The sequence below is a fragment of the Falco cherrug genome, chromosome 18 (assembly GCF_023634085.1).
Source record: "Falco cherrug isolate bFalChe1 chromosome 18, bFalChe1.pri, whole genome shotgun sequence".
Taxonomy (NCBI): domain Eukaryota; kingdom Metazoa; phylum Chordata; class Aves; order Falconiformes; family Falconidae; genus Falco; species Falco cherrug.
The window spans coordinates 1,483,429-1,502,840 of record NC_073714.1 but is presented as its reverse complement, the minus strand read 5'-3'; the positions used below and the strand labels follow the sequence as shown (position 1 = coordinate 1,502,840).

General features: G+C 49.3%; 1 protein-coding gene across 3 annotated transcripts in view; it reads right to left on the bottom strand.

Annotated features, from left to right (window-relative positions):
- Positions 1-19,412, bottom strand: part of ZMAT4 (zinc finger matrin-type 4) — a 67,096-nt gene that overhangs the window by 8,479 nt on the left and 39,205 nt on the right. For all 3 annotated transcript variants that reach the window (XM_055696348.1, XM_027803723.2, XM_005438030.3), the window contains 3 exons: positions 17,356-17,512; positions 8,837-9,064; positions 221-317 (listed from right to left, as the gene is read on the bottom strand). In XM_055696348.1, the coding sequence (XP_055552323.1) occupies positions 221-317; positions 8,837-9,064; positions 17,356-17,512 (482 nt within the window). The remainder of the gene's footprint in view (positions 1-220; positions 318-8,836; positions 9,065-17,355; positions 17,513-19,412) is intronic.

Sequence of the window (19,412 nt, the reverse complement as noted above, 5' to 3'; positions counted from 1 at the left end):
CAGAACTGCCCTCCGCACCTCGGTGGGACGCTGGGACACCCAGCTGGGCTCAGCCCTGCACGCCCCAAGCTGGAGGGGCCACCCCTATCTGTGTTAGCAAAACACCCAGAGCTCCTCAGATGACGGGGTTATCGGAGCGTAAGCATTACAGTACGTGTGCGTTCACGTAGGCAGGCACAGGCAGGCGGGAGGCCACCAGGAAAAGCACGCAGGTACCCACTTGGTCTGATGCTTGGAGCCCTTCAGGTGCGCATGGTACTGCTCTATCGAGTTCAGGGTGACATTGCAGATGTTGCACGTGTAGCTGCGCTTCAGGCCTGCAAAGAAAACCTGGAGTCATTAACTGTGCACTGCCCTCAGCACCAGCCGTGTGTGTCGGTGCAGGCTGAGGGCAAGCTCAGGGCTGCACTGGGAGGAAAAACATCTTCGTGTCGGGGCTACAGACTACTCAGAATCAACATGGCAGCTGGAAAGTACAACTGAGTGATAATGGCTTAAGAAAGGGGAGGGGGGGGAGAAAAAAAAAAACAACAACAAAAAAAGCAGTAACCCTTGCTCCCAGCCAACTTTTAATTAATTAGAAGATACTCGGATCTCAAATTTCATTTCCAGTTGCCCAGACATTTCTCTTTACAGTTACCCATCTATTTACTTTTCCAGGCCAGGGTATCCAAGCATTAGTGAAGCCTAAAGAAATATTCTTAAGAGGCACAGTCTGAGCAGAATGAAGCAGGTTTCACAGGCAAATACTTCCTGGACACCGCAGTCCCCACAGTTCCTCAGCGCCCACATCCCTCTCCTGTGACTCTCACAAGGCACCACTGCGCTCAAGACTAACCAGCACATGAGGCCCTACTCATTCCCCTGGGTTCTGATAGTGATCAAATTCAGGGCAGTTCCTCATTAGTGTATTTAGGAGCTAGGTCACTTAGGATCTTATTTTTCTTCCCCCAGAGGGACCCACCCTGATTTATCCACCAAAGCAAACACCATGTTTGCTGGGAGCTGCTGATCACTGAGAGCTGGTGACTCGGCAGCCTTTGTCTGAAGGTCAAAGCTGGAAGCCTGGCGTGGGTACCAAGTGGCCATACAAAAGCTGGATGCCAGGAGCTCATTTGCCTGACAGATTTATTCTTGGCTACGATACCTGTCTACAGCCCCTGACCGCAAAGCAGCCCTTGCTTTGCTAATTTTAGCCCTTCACAGACACAATAACAACCAACTATTTATATAGCTGTTGCTCTTGCTGCTGGCCAACTGAGTACCACTGAACTAGAAAGAACATCTCAGTGGGTTCACAGTAGAAACGTTATGAAATTCAGTTGGCTTTGGTTTTGGGGAGGTTTGGGGGGTTTTGTTTGTTTATTTTTTACTTTCTAACAAATCTCTTAGCTGCCTCTGCTACTTTCCACTTCATTGTTTATTGGATTGCCACAGTTACAAGTGATTTGCTAGGTAACTATGCTGCATTTCATTGGATTGTGATGCAAACTGCAGAGAACGCTACCTAAGTGCAGCAGTGCTGTCAGCCGAGCAAGTTAAGGCAGGACCAGACCAGGCAGGCGACCGTGCAACACTGGAGATGTGCACGGGTCGTATGCACGCAAGGTCTGTCTATCTGCTAGCAAAAAGGAGACAAATGGTGTCAGCAGCACTGAACCAAACCACACAAACACTTCCAGAGCAACAGAAGTGTGGACTATGGCCTGTCCCACTCCCTGGGTCAGGACAGGGCAAAGGCTGCACCTCGGAAGAGGCTGCTGGACCCACGGGAAAGACACCCCCCACCCCAAGGAGCACCACCCATGGCTCCCTGCATGGGAAAAGCACTTGGTTTAAACAGCATTTCTCCCCTAATTCACTGCTCTGCCTCTGGGCACAGATTGCAGGGAAGAAAAAACCCAGGCAATTAAGCAGATTCATGCACATCTCAAACAGAAACTGCAAAGCAATTTATAAGCAAAGTCAGAGAAAGTCCCTCAGCACGTTCACTGGAAAAATCCGAGCTGAAGAACTAAACCCAACAAGATCAGCCTGTGTTTTGTCTATTCAGCTAAGATCAGACTTCACATCTCTGAGACATCCACAGCAGACAAGACATTTATTCACCTAAGAGCATGCACGCACAGAACATGAACAGGAGACTTTGCAGAATTATATCTGCAGGCACTGCTGACCATGGCACGATAATAAGAGAAGAGCCACGTTTCTCTGTATGCAACTTAGAAACATCTTCAAACTGGGTTCAACTACCACCTCTGGAAAACTGAAAATCTGGAAACAGGGACCCAGCAGACAGGCAGCAGTCAGAATTGGAGGTGAAGGAGAAAAGACCTTTTTCCAAGGCAGCATGCTGCCCAGCAGCTGCTGGGAACAGCTGATAATTCGTGTCAGTTTGTCTCCTGGAAAAACGTTTGGTCCAGTTCTGAGGCATTTACTCTGAGTGCCCTGGCACACTCCTCCCTCCCTCTGGAGAGGACACTAGCCTGCTTAGCACAGGATAGATCATGTAATTATTTACACATTAATGTTCTATTTTGACTTTCTCAACAAGCTTTCACCCAAAACATTCCTCACAACTTTCTGTAATCACAGACCACCACAATGCTACTGGGGAAGTTCCTCCACACCTGCAAAACCTGCAAAAGCAGATCCAATTAGTTTCTTTCTTTCTTTTCTTTTTTTTTTTTTTCTTCATTATCCTTCCATAAGTGACCTGGGCCAAGAGATGGACCGCTAGCTGGGTGGTCCCATCTATTTCTTGTGGGAGAAATGAGAAGCCTCTTCTAAGAACCAGAGCAGCAACAAAACCAGGTCCTGCAGAAGGGAACGGAGTGCAGCTGAACGTACATTGAATGCCTGTTTCTCTTCTGGACATCCCTGAGAGGTAGAGCAGTCTGAGGGCTCTTGTTCCTGGTATGCAGGCCAAAACCTGACATGAATTAAGCATTTAAATGCAGACATAAGTGTTTCAGACCCTGATTCTGTTGTCTCCCTTACTATGCTGAGTGTCAGAGAGTGGTTTCTTCTGCCCTCCTCTCTCTTGTATTTTAACATCCTAATAATTCCCTTGGCATCACAGACTGCATTAGCATCACTGACATTACATGTCCATCAGCATCACAGCAAACCATTGATGCTAAAGTAATTTCTGCCCTGTACTCCTAGGAAAAAGAGAATTGCGATTTTAGAGTCTCTGTGGTGAGGTTTCTGCTCTGCACTGATTCACTTTCATGAAGATCTGAACAGATCATTTCAAGCTTAATTGAAGGGATCCACTTAAAAATACCAGAGTTGTGGGATTCTCAGCATGGGCTGCTGTGCTCTTTAGAAACAGTTTTAATGTACCATATCATAGTCTCTTTTGACTTTCTGCAGTATTATTTCTTTGCAGAAATTGTTAAAACAATTCATTTAGAACAAATAATGCACGGCATTCTTGAATTTGATCAGTTTATGCATACCATAATCAGCTGCAAAGGCTATATACAAACTTACCATTTCCCAGCTGCACCTACAGACTCCAAAAAAAAAAACTTGTCTTTTTTTGAACTTCAGACACAAGCTATACTACCCGCCCCACTTTTCTCAAACACTTCATACATCTCTCACCTAGGAATCTGGCCCAACATGAAGTTAAACATCTTCTCTAAGAAATACTTCAAAAAAATTCAGATGAGTACTTGAGAATAGCAAGCAAGCGATTATGCGTAAGTATTTAAATAGTCACCTCTATTTTTGTGTGTTATGATGTGGCACAGAACAAAACTCAAATTGCAAATATGCTTATGGATGCTCTCCTTACTGAATTTATTCTTGGTGCAGTAGCAATGGTTTTATAGTCAAATCCTCTGTCCGTAGCTGGCAGCTCCTGCTTCCTTTATTAAGCCAACAGGCATCAGAAACCCCCTACACACATGCCACAGCACAGGGGAGAGCATGGAAAAGGCAGTGCATGGCTGACACAGGCGCTGCGTTAGCACCTTGCTGCAGACCAAGCCCTCAGACCATGCCGTGATTGCTGCACGGCAGAGATCAGGGCTGGGGAACGAAAAACCTGGTAATACTTTAAATTAAGGTAATAAGGTTCTAATGCTCAGCAGCTAATTTAACAGCGTACATTAACAGCAGCCTTATTGAATCTTAATTACTTGTGTAGGTGGAAACGCCATCAGCAATTACAGTTTTTAACTCAGGACACTGTTTTTTTTCCCACCAGCGTGTCACAGCTGCACATGATGATGAACAAGGGGGGAACCCTGTCCCCCACGCCCAGCACCGGCAGCACGCAGCACTGCTCCACCACAGCAGCTCTTCCCACTGGCTGATGCTATGAACTCGTTTGCGCTCGGCGGAATCACACACCTGCTAGTGTGCACAGATAGGTTTGAGATGGATGGCAATGTCCTGGGGCTGGACCAGCGCCAATCTGCACCTGCGGCAGGACGAGGACTGCAGGACCCCTTGGCTGAGTCCCCCATCCTGGATGGGCTTGTACAGGGAGAGTCTTGGGTGTGACATGAACTCCACCGAAACGAGACACGGAGAAAGGAAACTAGCCTGAGATGAGCTGCAAGATGAAACCAGCGGCAATAATCACCTCCATAACATCAAAATTAACAGTATGTGATCTCACTGGAGCTCACCAAAGCTGCCAACTTGGCTGAAACTGTGGTTCCATAAAACGCTACCAACCAAAGCATGTTGGAGTTGAGTATTAGCACAGCAAGCACTCTGCAACGGGAAGGTGGTCCCAACCAGAGCAGTCTGTGCTAGGAAATGCTGGGCTCTGTCTGTATTCACACCGACTTTTGTACCCTCACGACACATCAGCATTCCCTCCCTTACATCATGACATGCATTCATGTAAAATGGAATGTGCTCTTTTATCCATTAAATAAAATATTAGCAAGTAAAGTCATTAATGTCATTCTGCATAAAATGCACTAAAATACATTCCAGGGAAGGACTTGTTAATAACATCGCTTTTTACTAACCAAACGTGACAGCACAGAATGAAAAATATTTATAAGGCACACAAAGAAATTATAGGCTGAGAAGGAAAAGAAAACTCAGCTCTTGCCTGATTTCACAAGATGGCACCTGCGACTGTGACAATTCACCTGAAAACACAAAGGCTTCAGGTGACAACATCCCTGTGCAGCCCTCCCGATCCTGCTTTATGGAGAGGCAGCTGCATTTTATTTTAGGGATCCACAGTGTAATGCCCTTGAGAGGCACCAGCCTCTGCCCCAGGGCATGGTGCTTTTCCTATTCTCCAGGGACTGAGTGTCCTGGGAAGAAGACCAATGTTCCTGCATGGGGAGGATCTTACAGGATCCCATCTAATCAGCTCCAGGCTGGCCCAGAATCTGTCTCCATCACTATGTAAAATTCAGGTTCTACTAGCAGGCACCAAAGAGAGCCCAGGGTGCCTGGGCAAGTTGTTTGCTGTCACGCGAAAAGGTGCTGAAGCGCAGGTTATAAACACCGACAAGATGAAGGGAGGTCCGCCCTGTACGTAAAGCCTTGTGCTCATTTTATTCATTCAAAGGCGTACATACAGGAAAGGGCAACACTGAATCCATGTGACGAAGCCCAGACTTTCAAACACTGCGCCAGCCTTCACAGAGAGACCATTTTGCTGCGGGGTTTTGGCTCAGCACCAGCAATAAGCAGAGTTCGTTATTAATTAAATTCCCCACGACTGAGATATGCCAGTCTCTGTTGCAAGGCCCCTGCCCCTGCCGAGCCCACCTGCGTCAGAGCAGGAACAAGAGAACTCCGTGATGGATAACGCCAACATGAAGTCGCACTGGTGAAATGTGAGCTGATGGAGCAAAAACGCAATTCCCTCGCCGCCTGGTGCAGGCTGCGGGGAGGCGAGAGCCGCCAGACGGAGCCGCACCGGTGCCTCCGATGGAGCAGCTTCAGCTCCGTGTTGCTGAACAGGTGCAAGCTGTGGGGGCAGAGCCCAGAACTCAGGGCTTGTCACCATCCCCACCTCGTTCCGTCTTCGCACGATCTGCTCCAGGGTTGGCTGGGCACCGCGGCAGCCAGAGGCGGCAGCTCTGCAGCAGGAAAACTCTCTTCTTCCTCTTCCAGGGGCTGTCCTCCAGCTCCCCTGGTGTCCAGCCCATCCCTGGGAGCAGGGGGTCCAGGACCGGCTCTGCTGTCCAGGCTGGAAAGCCCCACGAAGCTGCTCAGCGAGGCTGGGTCGGACCCCGCAGAGTGGCTGTGGGCACTGCTGGCAAACCCGCAACGCGCCCTCTGCTCGGCCAAGGCAGCTGGCCGTGCCACCATGCGTACTGCAGCTTTAACTCTGTACAGACAAGAGAAAAGGTGCTGTTAATGAGGTTTCTTTTTCCTTCTTTTTTTTCTCCTCTTTCTCATGTCTGAGTAGAAAACAAGACTTCAAAATTGCAGGATGAGCACTTGGCGAGAAGAACCAATGCTTTTGTTTCCTATAAATATCAGTTGTCCAAAAATATATTTCTATTCTTATTTCTCCAAATACACATTCATATTTATCAATAAATATTTTATCATAGCCATTATCAAAACATCAAAGGCTGCTGAAATGTTGTACTTCAACTGACACTGCTTGTTCCAGGCTCACACAATGCATCAAATGCTCATCTCCCACAGCAGTCAAAATAGAATTAATATTTATATTAAGTTGTGATGGGAGAAGCAACCGGGGGCAGCATGGAAAGGAAGTGACTTTGCATTCTAGTGAATACCAAGGTAGCAAAACAAGAGCAGAGCAGGGAGAGCTCACAGCTGGAATTCCCACCAGGTACTGCCAAACCCACCGGACATCGGCAGCGACGGTCAGACAAGGTGCTGCTGCTGAGCTGGGATAGATCGCCACTGGCTACCTCTGAACTGCCACCATTGCCATTTCTCTTGAAGCCAGAAATGCCTTTACCTGCTAAGGCACAGCTGTTTTCTCAGACAGAAGGTGGATCTCCTCCCATGTTGGCCATTGCAGGGATCTGCCTCCTGCCTCTGCAGGCATCTGCTCCAGCCTCACAGCTAAATGCACACAGGAGAGCATCTCACACCCCTAGTTAAGAACAACTGTGAGAAAGAGGATTTCTCAAGCTCTGCCGGACACCATCAGCAGGCTCAAGGACATCTCCCTCAGCTCACCGAGTCTGGCTGCGCAGCTCACTGGGGAGCCCTGGACACCTGTGAGCCGCAGGCTCCAAAGCAAGAGCCTGGAAGGGCCCGACTGGAGGAGCAAAGCTGGCTCCCCCCCGCACCTGGGGATGTGCCCAGCCGCAGCACAGCACCGCAGCCCCCCTCCCCAGCGATCAACGGGCACCGGCAGCACCACGTTAGGTTCAGCTGCAAATCCCAACCATGCACAGAACTGTCGTAAAGTTAAAAACCAACACAGGCTGACGAGTATGTAAAGCCCTCCAATTTCAACTCTCCTAGGCACAAGCTAAATGAATAAAACACTTCACAACTGATTTATTTACAGTTAATGATATCCTCAGCCACTCTTGAGCTTGGCACAGTTCAAAGTACTAAGCACTTCCATGTTATTGTCCCAGGTTTTATTTCCCCACATATTTTCAACAGCGGGCAGTGACTCAGTCCCATGAATCATTTATGGCATTGTGAGTCACACTAGGTAGCACACGAAGGACCTGGATAACTATTACAAGGTTTGTTTGAGATCAAGAAACGCACAATATACTGCACAGTCATTAGTATTTAAAGGAAAATTATTTCATTTAGCAAGAAAAAAAGAAAAGGTATTTTAAAATGTTAATGCAACATCTTGCTGGCAAACCAGACTTCCTCTCCCGCACGGTTTTGAAAATCAAACCTGCACTTTTTCCTCTGCCTACTTCAGTCAAATACATTGTGTGCATACAGAATTGTAATCAAGACCACAGAGAAAACTTCCAACAGGAGGCTCGCACCTCTTCTCCTGTAATTACACCTCTATATTAAAAAGGCACTTTCTTCAGAATTCAGCCTGAGCCACATCCTCAGCCGGTATAAATTAGCACATCTCCATCAACAGGCGCAGTGTGGCGGAACCGGCCCTTCATCTGCACCAGGCAGGGGCTGCAGCTGGGGGGACCAGGGACGTGCGGGGGCTCCAGCAGCCATGGCCACTGGCTGTGGCTCCACTCTGCACGTGGGGGGCTCCCAGAGGGGTGCAAAGCCCAAATCTGGGTGAGCCTGGGGCCCCCTGGGTGTCAGAGCCCCTCCTGGCAGGGCACGGCCAGGATGGATGGACAGACGGATGGATGGACGGATGGCTGCTCTCCCTTCAGTGGGAACACAGAAAACTTGTGTTTAACATAGCCATAGCAAGTGCTCGGTTCCTCTCTGCTGCTGCTGACCCAGGGCCATTGCAGCCTTTTACAAGCACTAATTAAATCACAGAAGACAGCTAATGCCTTGCTCTCCATCAGGGAGATGTAGGGAGTGCTCTGCCTCCAGCAAAAAACATCCCATCCCCACGTCCCTGTGGGGCTGAGCACTTTAACGTCTCCTCCTCTCTCAGCTCACAGGGACAGTCCACATTTGCTCAAGGACAGAAGTGTGTGCTAATCGAAGGCACTATTTTAGGAAGAGGCAAAAGAAACACCCAGGAAATAACTCTTAAAGGATACTGCCAAAATCACAGAGCGCCATTGCAGAGGCGAGGATTTTTGTTACAGTAGTAGGAACCTCATAAAGCAGCGAGAGCAACATGGTCTCCCCTGCACCACCTGACCAGAGGAACCACAGCAGGCAAGGGCTGCATCACTGTGGCCACTGGGTCCCACGGGAGCAGGTCCTTGCTCTCTGGAACTGGTGCTCTCACCTCTCAGCTCTCCCAGGTCCAGGGTCTTCCCCAGCTGCTCCAGCAGGTCAGCCCTGGCCGCGTTCTTCTTGTGCTTTTTGCCGTCATAGTGCTGCTGTGCCATCATGGGGTTGTTGAACCAGGCTGCGCAGAGCTGGCAGTACCTGTCCGAGTCTCGCCGCTGATGTGGTGATGGTACCACCGGGGCACTATCCGTGTGCGGCGGCTTTAGGGAGCTCAGAGCAGTTTCTGTAAAATGAAAACATTAAGACATGAGCCTTTCCCGGCTGGTGTTGCTGTCTGAGTAACAGCAGAGCCTGAGGCAGATCCCACATTAGACACGGGGAGTAATTAGCAGCAGTTACAGGGTCCCACTGGATATTCTGGATGGCACTGCTTGGAAATCTACCATTTCTCATAAAAAAAGCAGCATGAAAGGCTAGCATAGGGCTGTTCCTCAGCTAGCTGCACTTCACTAGCTGGGAAAGGAAGACGGTCTCATTACGCATCCTACCACTGTTGTGACTAAACTTGCTAAACTTACCCTGCTTAAATTGCTACTTCCAGGAAAAACTGCCAGCAGAGAATAAACAAAACATGCAAAGCCATCTACTTCTCAAGACAGACAGATTTATCATCACATCAGGATTCTTCTTTTTCAATGTATTTGAAAAAGCTCTCAGAAAGAATAGGGAAAGCTGCAGTAATTGTAAATTGTCACAGATGAAGAAAATAATTTAATAGTCAGCACCCTCATTTAAATATCTTCACATTGTGAATTGACAGGTACCAGCAACCCACAATCTGAATTTAATCTCATTTCCCTTCAGATTCATCATGAGGCCACCCGGGAACACAAACATGATCCCCAAATGATTTCAAAGAAAAACGGGTAATTAGTCTTTACATAATGGAGCTGCACCTTGTTTGCTACAGTTTTCCTACTTTGTAAAAAATAAGTCACAAAGCCACGGAAAAACAGTAAAATAAAGTTCAGGTAACACTGGGATACAAAAATATACGGTGACTAGCACTTAATTATCACACCTCATTCAAAAATTCCCTTTCATGTGGTTTTCCTTTTCTTTTCCAGATGAAACATCTGTTATCTAAATAATTAACAAACCACTCTCTCTCTGACACAAGAATAGGCAAATTTTCAGGTGGTGAAGAGGAGCTCGGTCACTCTCCTTTGATCAAGGGGCTCAACGCTACTCCAGCCGAGTCCTGATGAGAACACAGGTTGGCAAGTGCCGAACCCACCTCAGCGTCTGATACCAGGAGCAGCAGCACTGAGCAAAACAGGGATATAATTAGACATGTAATTGCGACTGAAGCCCGCCGTGATTGGCTCCACCGCTCGAGAAAGTTAATATTGTTACGAATCTTCTGCTGACCTGCTCTGGAATGGATGTCTATTAACTTTCCTCAGGAAACTCTATCTTACGTATAGCATTACTTACAACCTCATCGATTTCCAGGGGTTTACAAGCATCTATTGTTTTTGATGACAACTGCCAAGGTATCAGAGTTTCACAGCCCGGACGGTGGGCTGGGGCTTTGTCACCCTCCTCGCCCGACTGCTTCTGCAGACACGCCTGGAGAGGAGCATCCTCTCTGCTGCTGCTGCCACCAGCGCTCTGCACAGCACCAGCAAACCAGCTCTTTGGGGGATTAGTTAATAAAGTGATTACACAACTGGCTTCTGCAGAAGATATTTCTTCTCCTCATTCTGCTGTCTCGCGAACCGCCCGCCTGCTCGTTTGGATTCATTTCACCCCACCAGAGGATTCCACTGCCTAATCTCTGCCCGCCCTCCATTTAACCAGCCCAGTTAGACACCGAGCACAACACCAACAGGGGAAACCTCTTCCCTTTGCCTGGGGCCTCACTGCAGCATGCCGGGCCCGGAGCATCACTCGCACATGCGCCGGCTCTGCCGGTGCAGCCCAGGTTGGTGGTGGCCGCGCTGCTGCCCCAGACACACTCCCAGCACAGCTGACGGGCAGCAGGCAGCACTCAGGACGGACACGGCTCTATTTTGCTCCTAAAAACATCATCTTTTCCAACACCTACGGTGCCAGCAGAAGACATATCCCCAGCCCTGCCGAGGTGCAGGCAACACGAACAACAGGACAAGTACACTGAAGAGCGGAGCCGGGGGCCTGCAGGCTGATTAAGAATAAAATTAGGAGATAGCAATATCACGCATCCAAACTAAGACTATGCAGACTTAGCATACACCTGACTCATGAAAAGTGAGCACAGCTTGCCTATTGTTCACATGTTCCTGTGACCACCCGCAGGTGCTCCCCGAGCAGCCTTGCTGGGGGGGGGGGGGGGGGTCAGTGCCCAGGGGTGCGGGGACCGCGCACAGCCCGGGGATGCTGCAGGGACCGCGCACAGCCCGGGGATGCTGCAGGGACCCGCTCCTGTGCCCCGCGACAGGGCTGAGTGGCTCCAGAGCACTGCGAGGCGCCGGGACGGGGCTGTAGCGATGCCTGGGCATCTGGACCATTGCAAACAACCAGTTATTACAGCGGTCCGGGAGCTCTGTGATATATCTGACTTGCTGCTCTGCAGGCCCTAGGCTATAAAGTTAAATCTATCAGATCTTTCAGTCAGCTTTCTCCTTGTTTATATGTTAGCTGCTGCCAGAGGGGAACCAGGGAGGCTGAAGTTCGCAGAGCTGGTGGTGTCCGCAGGAGTTATATCTCTCACTCACTAAAGAAATACGACAGAAGCATCCCCTGCTGCTCAGCCATCAGCTGGACTGGTGGCCCCATGGCTGTGCATCCAAGTCCCTCTTGATGAGCTTGGTGGCTTGTGCTCACCCAAACATGGTGCAGGAAGGAAGCTGGCAGCGCTCCTGCTTCGAGAGATTGCGCCAGAGCCCCCCCCTCCACCCCAGCCCTGCATCGAGCCCACCATGCCTGCCTCCCCTCCCTGCAGGCTGCAGCCCCCATGGCAGGGACCCTCTGCCCGCATCACATGGGTGCTCCTGCATGGCAGGGATTTCCTCTTGGCACTCAGAATACCAAGTACTTTCTTGCAAAGCCACAATCCCCAGGTTCCATTTACAACTCCCACCAGTCCTAAGGCACGTTGAACCCAGCCTGACAATTAACAAAAACATCCCATGTCTTCCAAATCCTCCTGAAGAGAAACAGCTGAAAGTTGACTTCTCTGCACATGTCGATTTATCATTTTGATATGCACTGCATAACTACTACAGAACAGAAAACATGATCGTTCCCTGAGCAGCGACACAAAAATTAATAATAAACACTCACAAAACAGCAAATGTTAAAAATGTTTCTCCATCTAAAACACAAACATAAAAGCTGCTAGTTTGACTATTTCAAGTATTTCAAAATGCTAAATAGCTCTTGACAGTCTGCCTTACGTTCCCTTTTGCTGTGGGAGGGAAGTGAGAAAGTCTTACTTTGCTGCAAGAAGCAAAATACAAAGTTAGAAACACTTTAGCACTCTTGCAATGAACTAATGTTTGACATTTCTTGCATGCAAAGCTTTTTATTCATAGCTGTATTTAAATGGCACCCAACTTTTTATCATCGCCACTCTCCAGGAACTGTGCATGAGAATGACGAAGTAACTGAGCCACGACAGTGGGGCAATGGAGAAACTCAGTTTTCTTCAACAGACAAATCTGGGACTTTTGCAGAGTCCAGCTGCTGCTGGGGGCACCCTTGCACCCAAACCTGAAAGCCATTTACTCTGTCCCCTTGAATGCAAACCCTGCTCTAGGAACTAGAGAACAGGAAGGTAAAAGAAGCCAAGGTAACTTTTCCTGCTGGCAAAATCCTGCCCTTGTACCTCACCCCAAACGCAGGGGACCCCCGTGCAGGCACCTGCCCCCACAGAGCCATGACTCACGCCGCAGCACTACCGGTGCTGAGGGGCCGATTTCCACCTTCCTGAAACAATGCCTGCAGGTACCCGCACTTCGATCAATGAAAGCAGCAGCTATTTCCCCCCACAATTCTTTGTTTTATAACTCATAGTGATGACTGGATGCAAGCTGACGGAAGATGTTGGAAATGACTAGAGAAATTCATCAGCAATAGTGGTGAGATAAAGCCTCTGAGAGGGCTACAACCTTGTGCAGCAGAAGCAACAGAAAAGATCACGAATATTTCACTGTAGTGAGGAGACATCGCTTTCCTACTGCAAAAAAAACCAACTGTTAAGGCACTTCTCCATTTCCTGAAAACACCAGCTGAGAAATGAGAGATGTGTACTTCATTAAAATGATAAAATTGAAAGGGAAGGTGTAACACTAAGACAGAAAACTCAGAATATCAAGCAGCAGTCCGTTCGGAGGCAGAACGTGTCCACATGCATCCACCAAACAGACCCAAGCCCTCCCAAAGGCAGGTGACGGATGCTACAGCTTCAGGTGATCAGAAAGCACATCTGGATTATCCGGCAGGAATTGGGGGCGGGGGGGGTGGGGGGTGGGCGGGAACAGAACTGTTGGGGCACAGAGTAGGACATAGGCTCACATCTTCCAACGCTGCGCAGAGCACAGGTTGCTTCAGTTTAGGACTGATGCAACCTCCATGATGAGGGCAGGGAAGTCTGTTCTTTCCCAATTCAGCAGAGCAGACATAATAAACATCTCACCTCGTGACACAAAACCCCTTGGGAAGTGCCTGAGCTGCTCTCAGGTACAATATGAAGCAGCGCTCTTGCACAACACCGCTGGCAGGGAAGAACGCTCAGCACTCAGACCCATGCGGGATGTCAGCAGCAGGGGAGGTATCTGCAGAATCCTGTCCCTCTGCCGCTTCCCGGCTGGAAACAGATGCCAGGCCAGGGCGAAGTTCGGCGTTTGGAGAGGAGCTGCTCTGCAGAGTGAAGCCTCGGGGAATTTCTGGCTACCAGCAGTGGCTCCAGGTCCCACCACAGCCTGGCAGCAGAGCGTGTTTCAGAGCTGCTGCCTCCAGGAACCATCACCAGGATCAGAATTCCGGTTGCAGATATTTTTCAAATTTTTCACCTTCGCTGAGAGTATTACGTATTTTTCAATGCTTTTTTTTTTTTTTCTTTTCCTTTTACTGGATAACACTGCTCTTCCAACAGCTCAAGAATTCTTCCTGAATTTCCCTTGCAGTTTCAACTGCATTCATTAGTCTTAATTTTGTCCCCTAAATACATTTTGTTACTGTGCAATTTAAAGAGATGCTATGCTCCACAGAGGCAATTGTATGCCTGTGTGAACAAAATGACTCCTGCAAAGACAGCTGGGCAAAGAATTTCGCCATTTCTTTCCTCCCTTTACACAAAGACCGCTAATTAAACAAATGGTCAACATGGAAATTCACAACAATTTAGAGTAGCAGGATAAATTCTTGTGCAAAGCTGAAAATCAGACGTTGAAAACTGGAGGTTATTACTGACTTTTACTTGCCTATTGGCACTAAAAATACCTTTTCAGATTAACTGTGTTTAATCTCAGCTACAATCAGAGCACTTGGGGAACTTTGAAAACATTTTATGCTTTTTTTTTTTTTAATTTAAAGATTATGAGAGTTCAAGTATTTGTAGAGAGTCTTTCTCATTTTTTTTGATCACATGTGAAAGTTAAAAAACACTTTACTTTTAGGAGCATAGGGAAACACCAACAAAACATTCAAGCCATTTAACCATCTGAAGGATTACCGTGTGACGATCAGAACAGCAGCTTGACCCCTTTTAAAGATGCTAACCAGTCAGGCTGCAGGCATGAGCTCCTGCCTCCTGAATTGCCAGCGCCCGCTCCTTGATCACTGGGCTCAGCTTCCAGGTCCCTGGAATGTCAGAAGGTGCTGGATCCCTCCGCAGCAACACACAGGTGATTATCAATACCTCTTAATTGCTGCAAGTTAGCAGCTTACTTCTGAGCAGATTAATTTTAAATGTTATCGATCTCCTTTATGAAAATGAAAGGGAAAGCGAGCCACCACTGGTCCCAGCACAGGGCGTACAAGAGCCTCTGGAATGCCCTTCCATGGAGCTGGGGAAGAAAAATAGCTGGAAAATACATCTTCCTATTGAAAAGAGTGCAGCCACCACTCCCCTGCAGAGCCACCCGCAGCCTGGCTGCTCTGCTGTCACAGACATGTGAAGCCCCCAGGACAGGACCCTCCTCCCCGGGAGCATTCAGCATGCTCAGGGCTGTGTGTGGTCAGCTCCCAGGACTCATGAGCCCTGGACCTTCCGAAGCTCTGTCTATGAAACTAAAAGCTCCCTAGTGCCAGCCATGAAGGACTGAGACAAAAAACCCAGTGGAAAAATGCTGGGTGACTCTGTAGGAAGCCCAGGAAAATGTGTCCAAAGGGCACGTTTCTGAGAACTACTGGAGAGCGAGGAGGTGCTTATTAATGTATTCCTGCAGCTCAGCCCCATCTTCCAGATCAAGTGTCTGGAAGAGCTGATGAGTCCTTGAGTTAGTTACTCTTTCCTAGTGATTACAACAGCTGAAGAGCCCATCACTCTCGGAGCACACGGTGTGGCTCACTTAGAGCCTCTGCGAGGCTGATCCAGGTGATTAAAAAATTAGACAACACTACAACACAAAGCTGCAGCTCTTGGAAAGCCCTGCCCTGACAGAGCCCTACAGCCCCTGCATCCACAGGCAGCACGTCAGGGCTGGCCCCAGCACCATCCTGCACAGAGCCCACAGCAAGTCAGCCTCAGCACCCCTGCAGGGGTCTCTAACAACGGAGGGTGTATAGCTGGTTCTCATCTACCTATGCCAGCCTACACCTCTCCGATTTTGTTAATGGAAACACTGGTTCACCAGTAACTGAGCTCTCCGCTGGCACCTGCTGCACCCAGATCCGTTCCCTCCTGCCCACAGCCTGTCCATCTGCCCTTGCAGGACTCCAGCACTGCAGGCAGACCCCTGGCTCCTGGCTGCTTCCCCCACCTGCCCCAACAGCACCAGACCCCCAGGGTCCTGCCTGCAACAATGGCCCCACAGGTAAAAACAGCAACTCCTTCCCTGCTGGCAGGGGAATCCGAATTGTTGACTTATGTGGGAATTGGTCCATGCGCTATTCCCTGGTCACTCCTGTGACCCTCAGAGACTCACCTGGATTTAAGCAGAAATACTAGGGTTTGTGCCAGGTCCTTTGTGCCAGAGGAGAAACCACTGGAAGGCTGCACACAAGGGATGGGGTTCTGAGCACCAATGCAAGCACTGGACAATTACATACCATAAACGAGTACACTACTTCTCTCTGTGCCGTTGCAATTATTTGCCAGCTGCAGAGAACAGCCTAAGGAGCCCTCACTCAGCTGCAAATTACCACATCAGTTCATGTCAGATCCATCCTCCCAGCTCTCCACGGGGACGGTCAGGAGCTGCCAGCACCCCCTGCCACCCGCAGCTGCACCCTCGCCTCCTGCAGGGTCTGTGCCAAGCACCTGGAGCACCGGGCACTTTTCGGATGCACCTCAGCAACTGGCAAACTCTGCTGCACCTTCCCTGTTAGTTAAAACACGCAAGCCACCACCTAAAGCGATACCCTGTGCTCCCTCAGGCCAAGGGGATAATGTTTACCAAGCCAGTCCTGGTAAAGGACAGACTATATTCTATACACATAAGCACCTACAGCCTGTAAAGTTAAAAAAGCAACACACACACACACATGCACGCACAGCCAGCCCCCCTTATTTAATCACATCTAGGATTCATGCACTCTGTGTTAGGCAGGATGCACAACGCACAGCTGAATTTATATTCTGCTCTGAAGGAAGTGCCACTGGTAGCAATACTAAAATACAACTGTCTGCAGAACCACAGCCCAGTCATCCCGCCTGGTCAGCAAGAAAAACAGTTTGTTCAAGTATCCTCTGGCCTGACAACCACAGAGGAAGTTTTGTTTCTCAGTAAATTAGCACTTTGCAGGTGCTTTATGGTTAAGCAAACAATAAGATGGTTAAATTATCCGATTCCAACATTTGACTTTTTAAATGTGAAAGTTAATAGGCTTGCATTATTGGAATCACCGTGGAGGAAAGCATGAATACCCATCTGGGCAAAAATCAAAAGACGATCGATCCAACAGTTTTTAAAGACCAGATTTCCCTCTAAGGTAAAAGCAAATGATATGCTGCTCTGTACAGTAGCACGAAAGGTTTATTAAACATATTAGCTGAGCTGTCGAATAACTTCTGATAATTAAAGCGAGGCTTGGCTATTTGTGCCCAGAGGAGATATTATCTTCCACTGAGCAAAACATTTCAGAAGCATGGAGCCAGAGATAGGACTCTCGTACAAAGGCCAGCCTGGCTGATAAACCATTAATCTATGTGAACAAAGCAGGCAATAATGAGCATCAGCAATTTTTAAAGGTTGTTATGACAGCAACACAAATGAATAGCTGCTTCTGCCGGCCATCACCACTCAGCTATCCATTCTCTGCCGCGCAGGCACCAAGCCGGCGCCTTGGCCGTGCCTCCTCGGCACAGCGAGCCCGCGCCGCCCCGCGCCGGACCCTCCTGCTCCGGCTCGCTGCCTCTGGACCTACCTGTGGCCTTTAATGCCGGTTGTTCACCTAGCAACAGTTTTAACCTTTTGGCATGGATTTTCCCTTGGTAATGCGATTCGGCCACCACTGCTGAGGTAAAGGACATGTTACATAGTGTGCAGCATTTGTTCTTATCCACTGAGTCACCATCACTGCCCTGGGTGGAGACAAAAACACAGAAAAAAAAAAAAAAAAAAAAGAGGTGTATAAGCCCACCAAGCACAGTCACGGAGAAAGAAGAGAGAGGGACCCAGGCTGTTATGCCAAGGTCGCAGTTTCCAAGGGGATTCCCTTCCTCGTCTCCCACAGACTCGCTCCTGCCTGGTCCCAGCCCTGCTCAGCCTGGGGGTGACTCCGACCCGCGGGGCACTCCCGAGCCCCCAGCCCCTCCACTCTCATTCGTGCACGGGAAGCTCACCCTTGCGCTCCCCACGGCCGTGCAGCTCACCCCTCGCATCCACCAGCCAGCCTGCCTGCCTTTAGTCCTTATTCCTGTACTCCAGCTGAGGGAATCCTACAAAGCTGGTGCTTTCCCTGCCAGCAGACACCAGTGCTTCCTCCAGCCACACTTCTGTCAGAGACCCCAGAGCACTGGGGGGACAGGGTGGAGGGCTGCCCTCTCTGCAGGTGGGAGAAGCAAACAAACCAGCAGGACTCGCGCAGGTCCCCCAAGCCAGCCTGGCCACCTCCTGCCCCTCCGCCTTTGCTCTGCTGTTCATGAGGCCCTGGTGGAGACCCCTTTACCCCTCCCATCATGCAGAGACCAAGGGGAGACCGGCCGGTGGAGCGGGGATCCCTGGCTGCACCCTCTCTGCAGCCCATCAGCTCCATGAGCCACCTGGCCACCCTGGGCTGCCTGTCCGCTGCCCCTCACCGGGCAGCCAGGCTCGTACCTCGCCACAACAATTTACTATGAACTGCTGACAAGATAAACCTGAAGGCAAGAGCAGCCTTGTGGCACATACTGAAGACAGGAAAAAACGCTCGCTGCAAGGTTTGCACAAGGAAAAAAACCAGCAAAACACCTAAAAAAACACATGTATGTTCTGTTCCTTTCCTAGAGACTGTTTTTGGGCTCTTGAACACTACCAGATGAAAAAACAGGCAATCATAACAGTCCAAGACACTTTGCACACACCAGGAAAAAACACATCCCAGAAACTGATGCTGCCTAAAGCAAACTCAGAGCTGCAGCCCATAGTCCTGTTGGAGGATCTGTACAACGAAACTCCCTGGTGCAAAGCGGGGGTTTGCGAGATCCTAGTGTCAGCTAAGAGGTGACTGGAAAAGTGAAGAAGTTAAGAACATCACCATTCAGTATTTCAGTGCCAGCAAGGGGCCATCCTTCACAGTTACTAATCACTGCATCTTTATTTTTACAAGTAAACCCTGATTTAATGACAATATTGTCTCCAACCTTCCTTACTCTTCATTATTCTTCTAAGAATAAAAGCCAGCGACCTCTGCCCAGCTGGGTGCTGAGCTTAGACCTTCTGCTCTAAGCAAAGCCCACGAGGAGGGGTTGCTGTGGCTCCAGGCTGCCGGTTTCCCCCACGGCAGGAGTGGTGCCGCTGCCCGTGCCACCACACGTCCTGGACCCTGCAGCAGCTCCTGGCACTGTTCCCTCTCACCCAGGCACCCATCACCCCGGGGGGTACAGAGCATCCTGTTACCCCCCGGCGGAGGCTGAGCGCAGAGGCACCGGTGCCCGGCGGGGAGAAGCTGAGCCACGGGGAGGGCTTGGGAGAAGAGAGAGCTCACCAACAGCCCCTGGGCTGAACATCTGTGAGCAAAACCTGACTGCAGCTGCCAGCAAGGGCTTAGAATAAACAGGTTCCATAGACACAAGGGTACCAACAACGAGCAAGCAGGGGGAAAAGCACGCTTGCACTATTAGTCACAACTAATTATTCAACCCATTCCACAAAGGAAATGGGAATCACGTTTAGGGGTGCATATACGTGGCCTTGCTTTTCCAAAGATCTCAGTATGTTGTGTTTGCCATTGAGTACAATTTATAAATGATGTCTTTTGAAAATACTCCTCCGTGCAGAGCA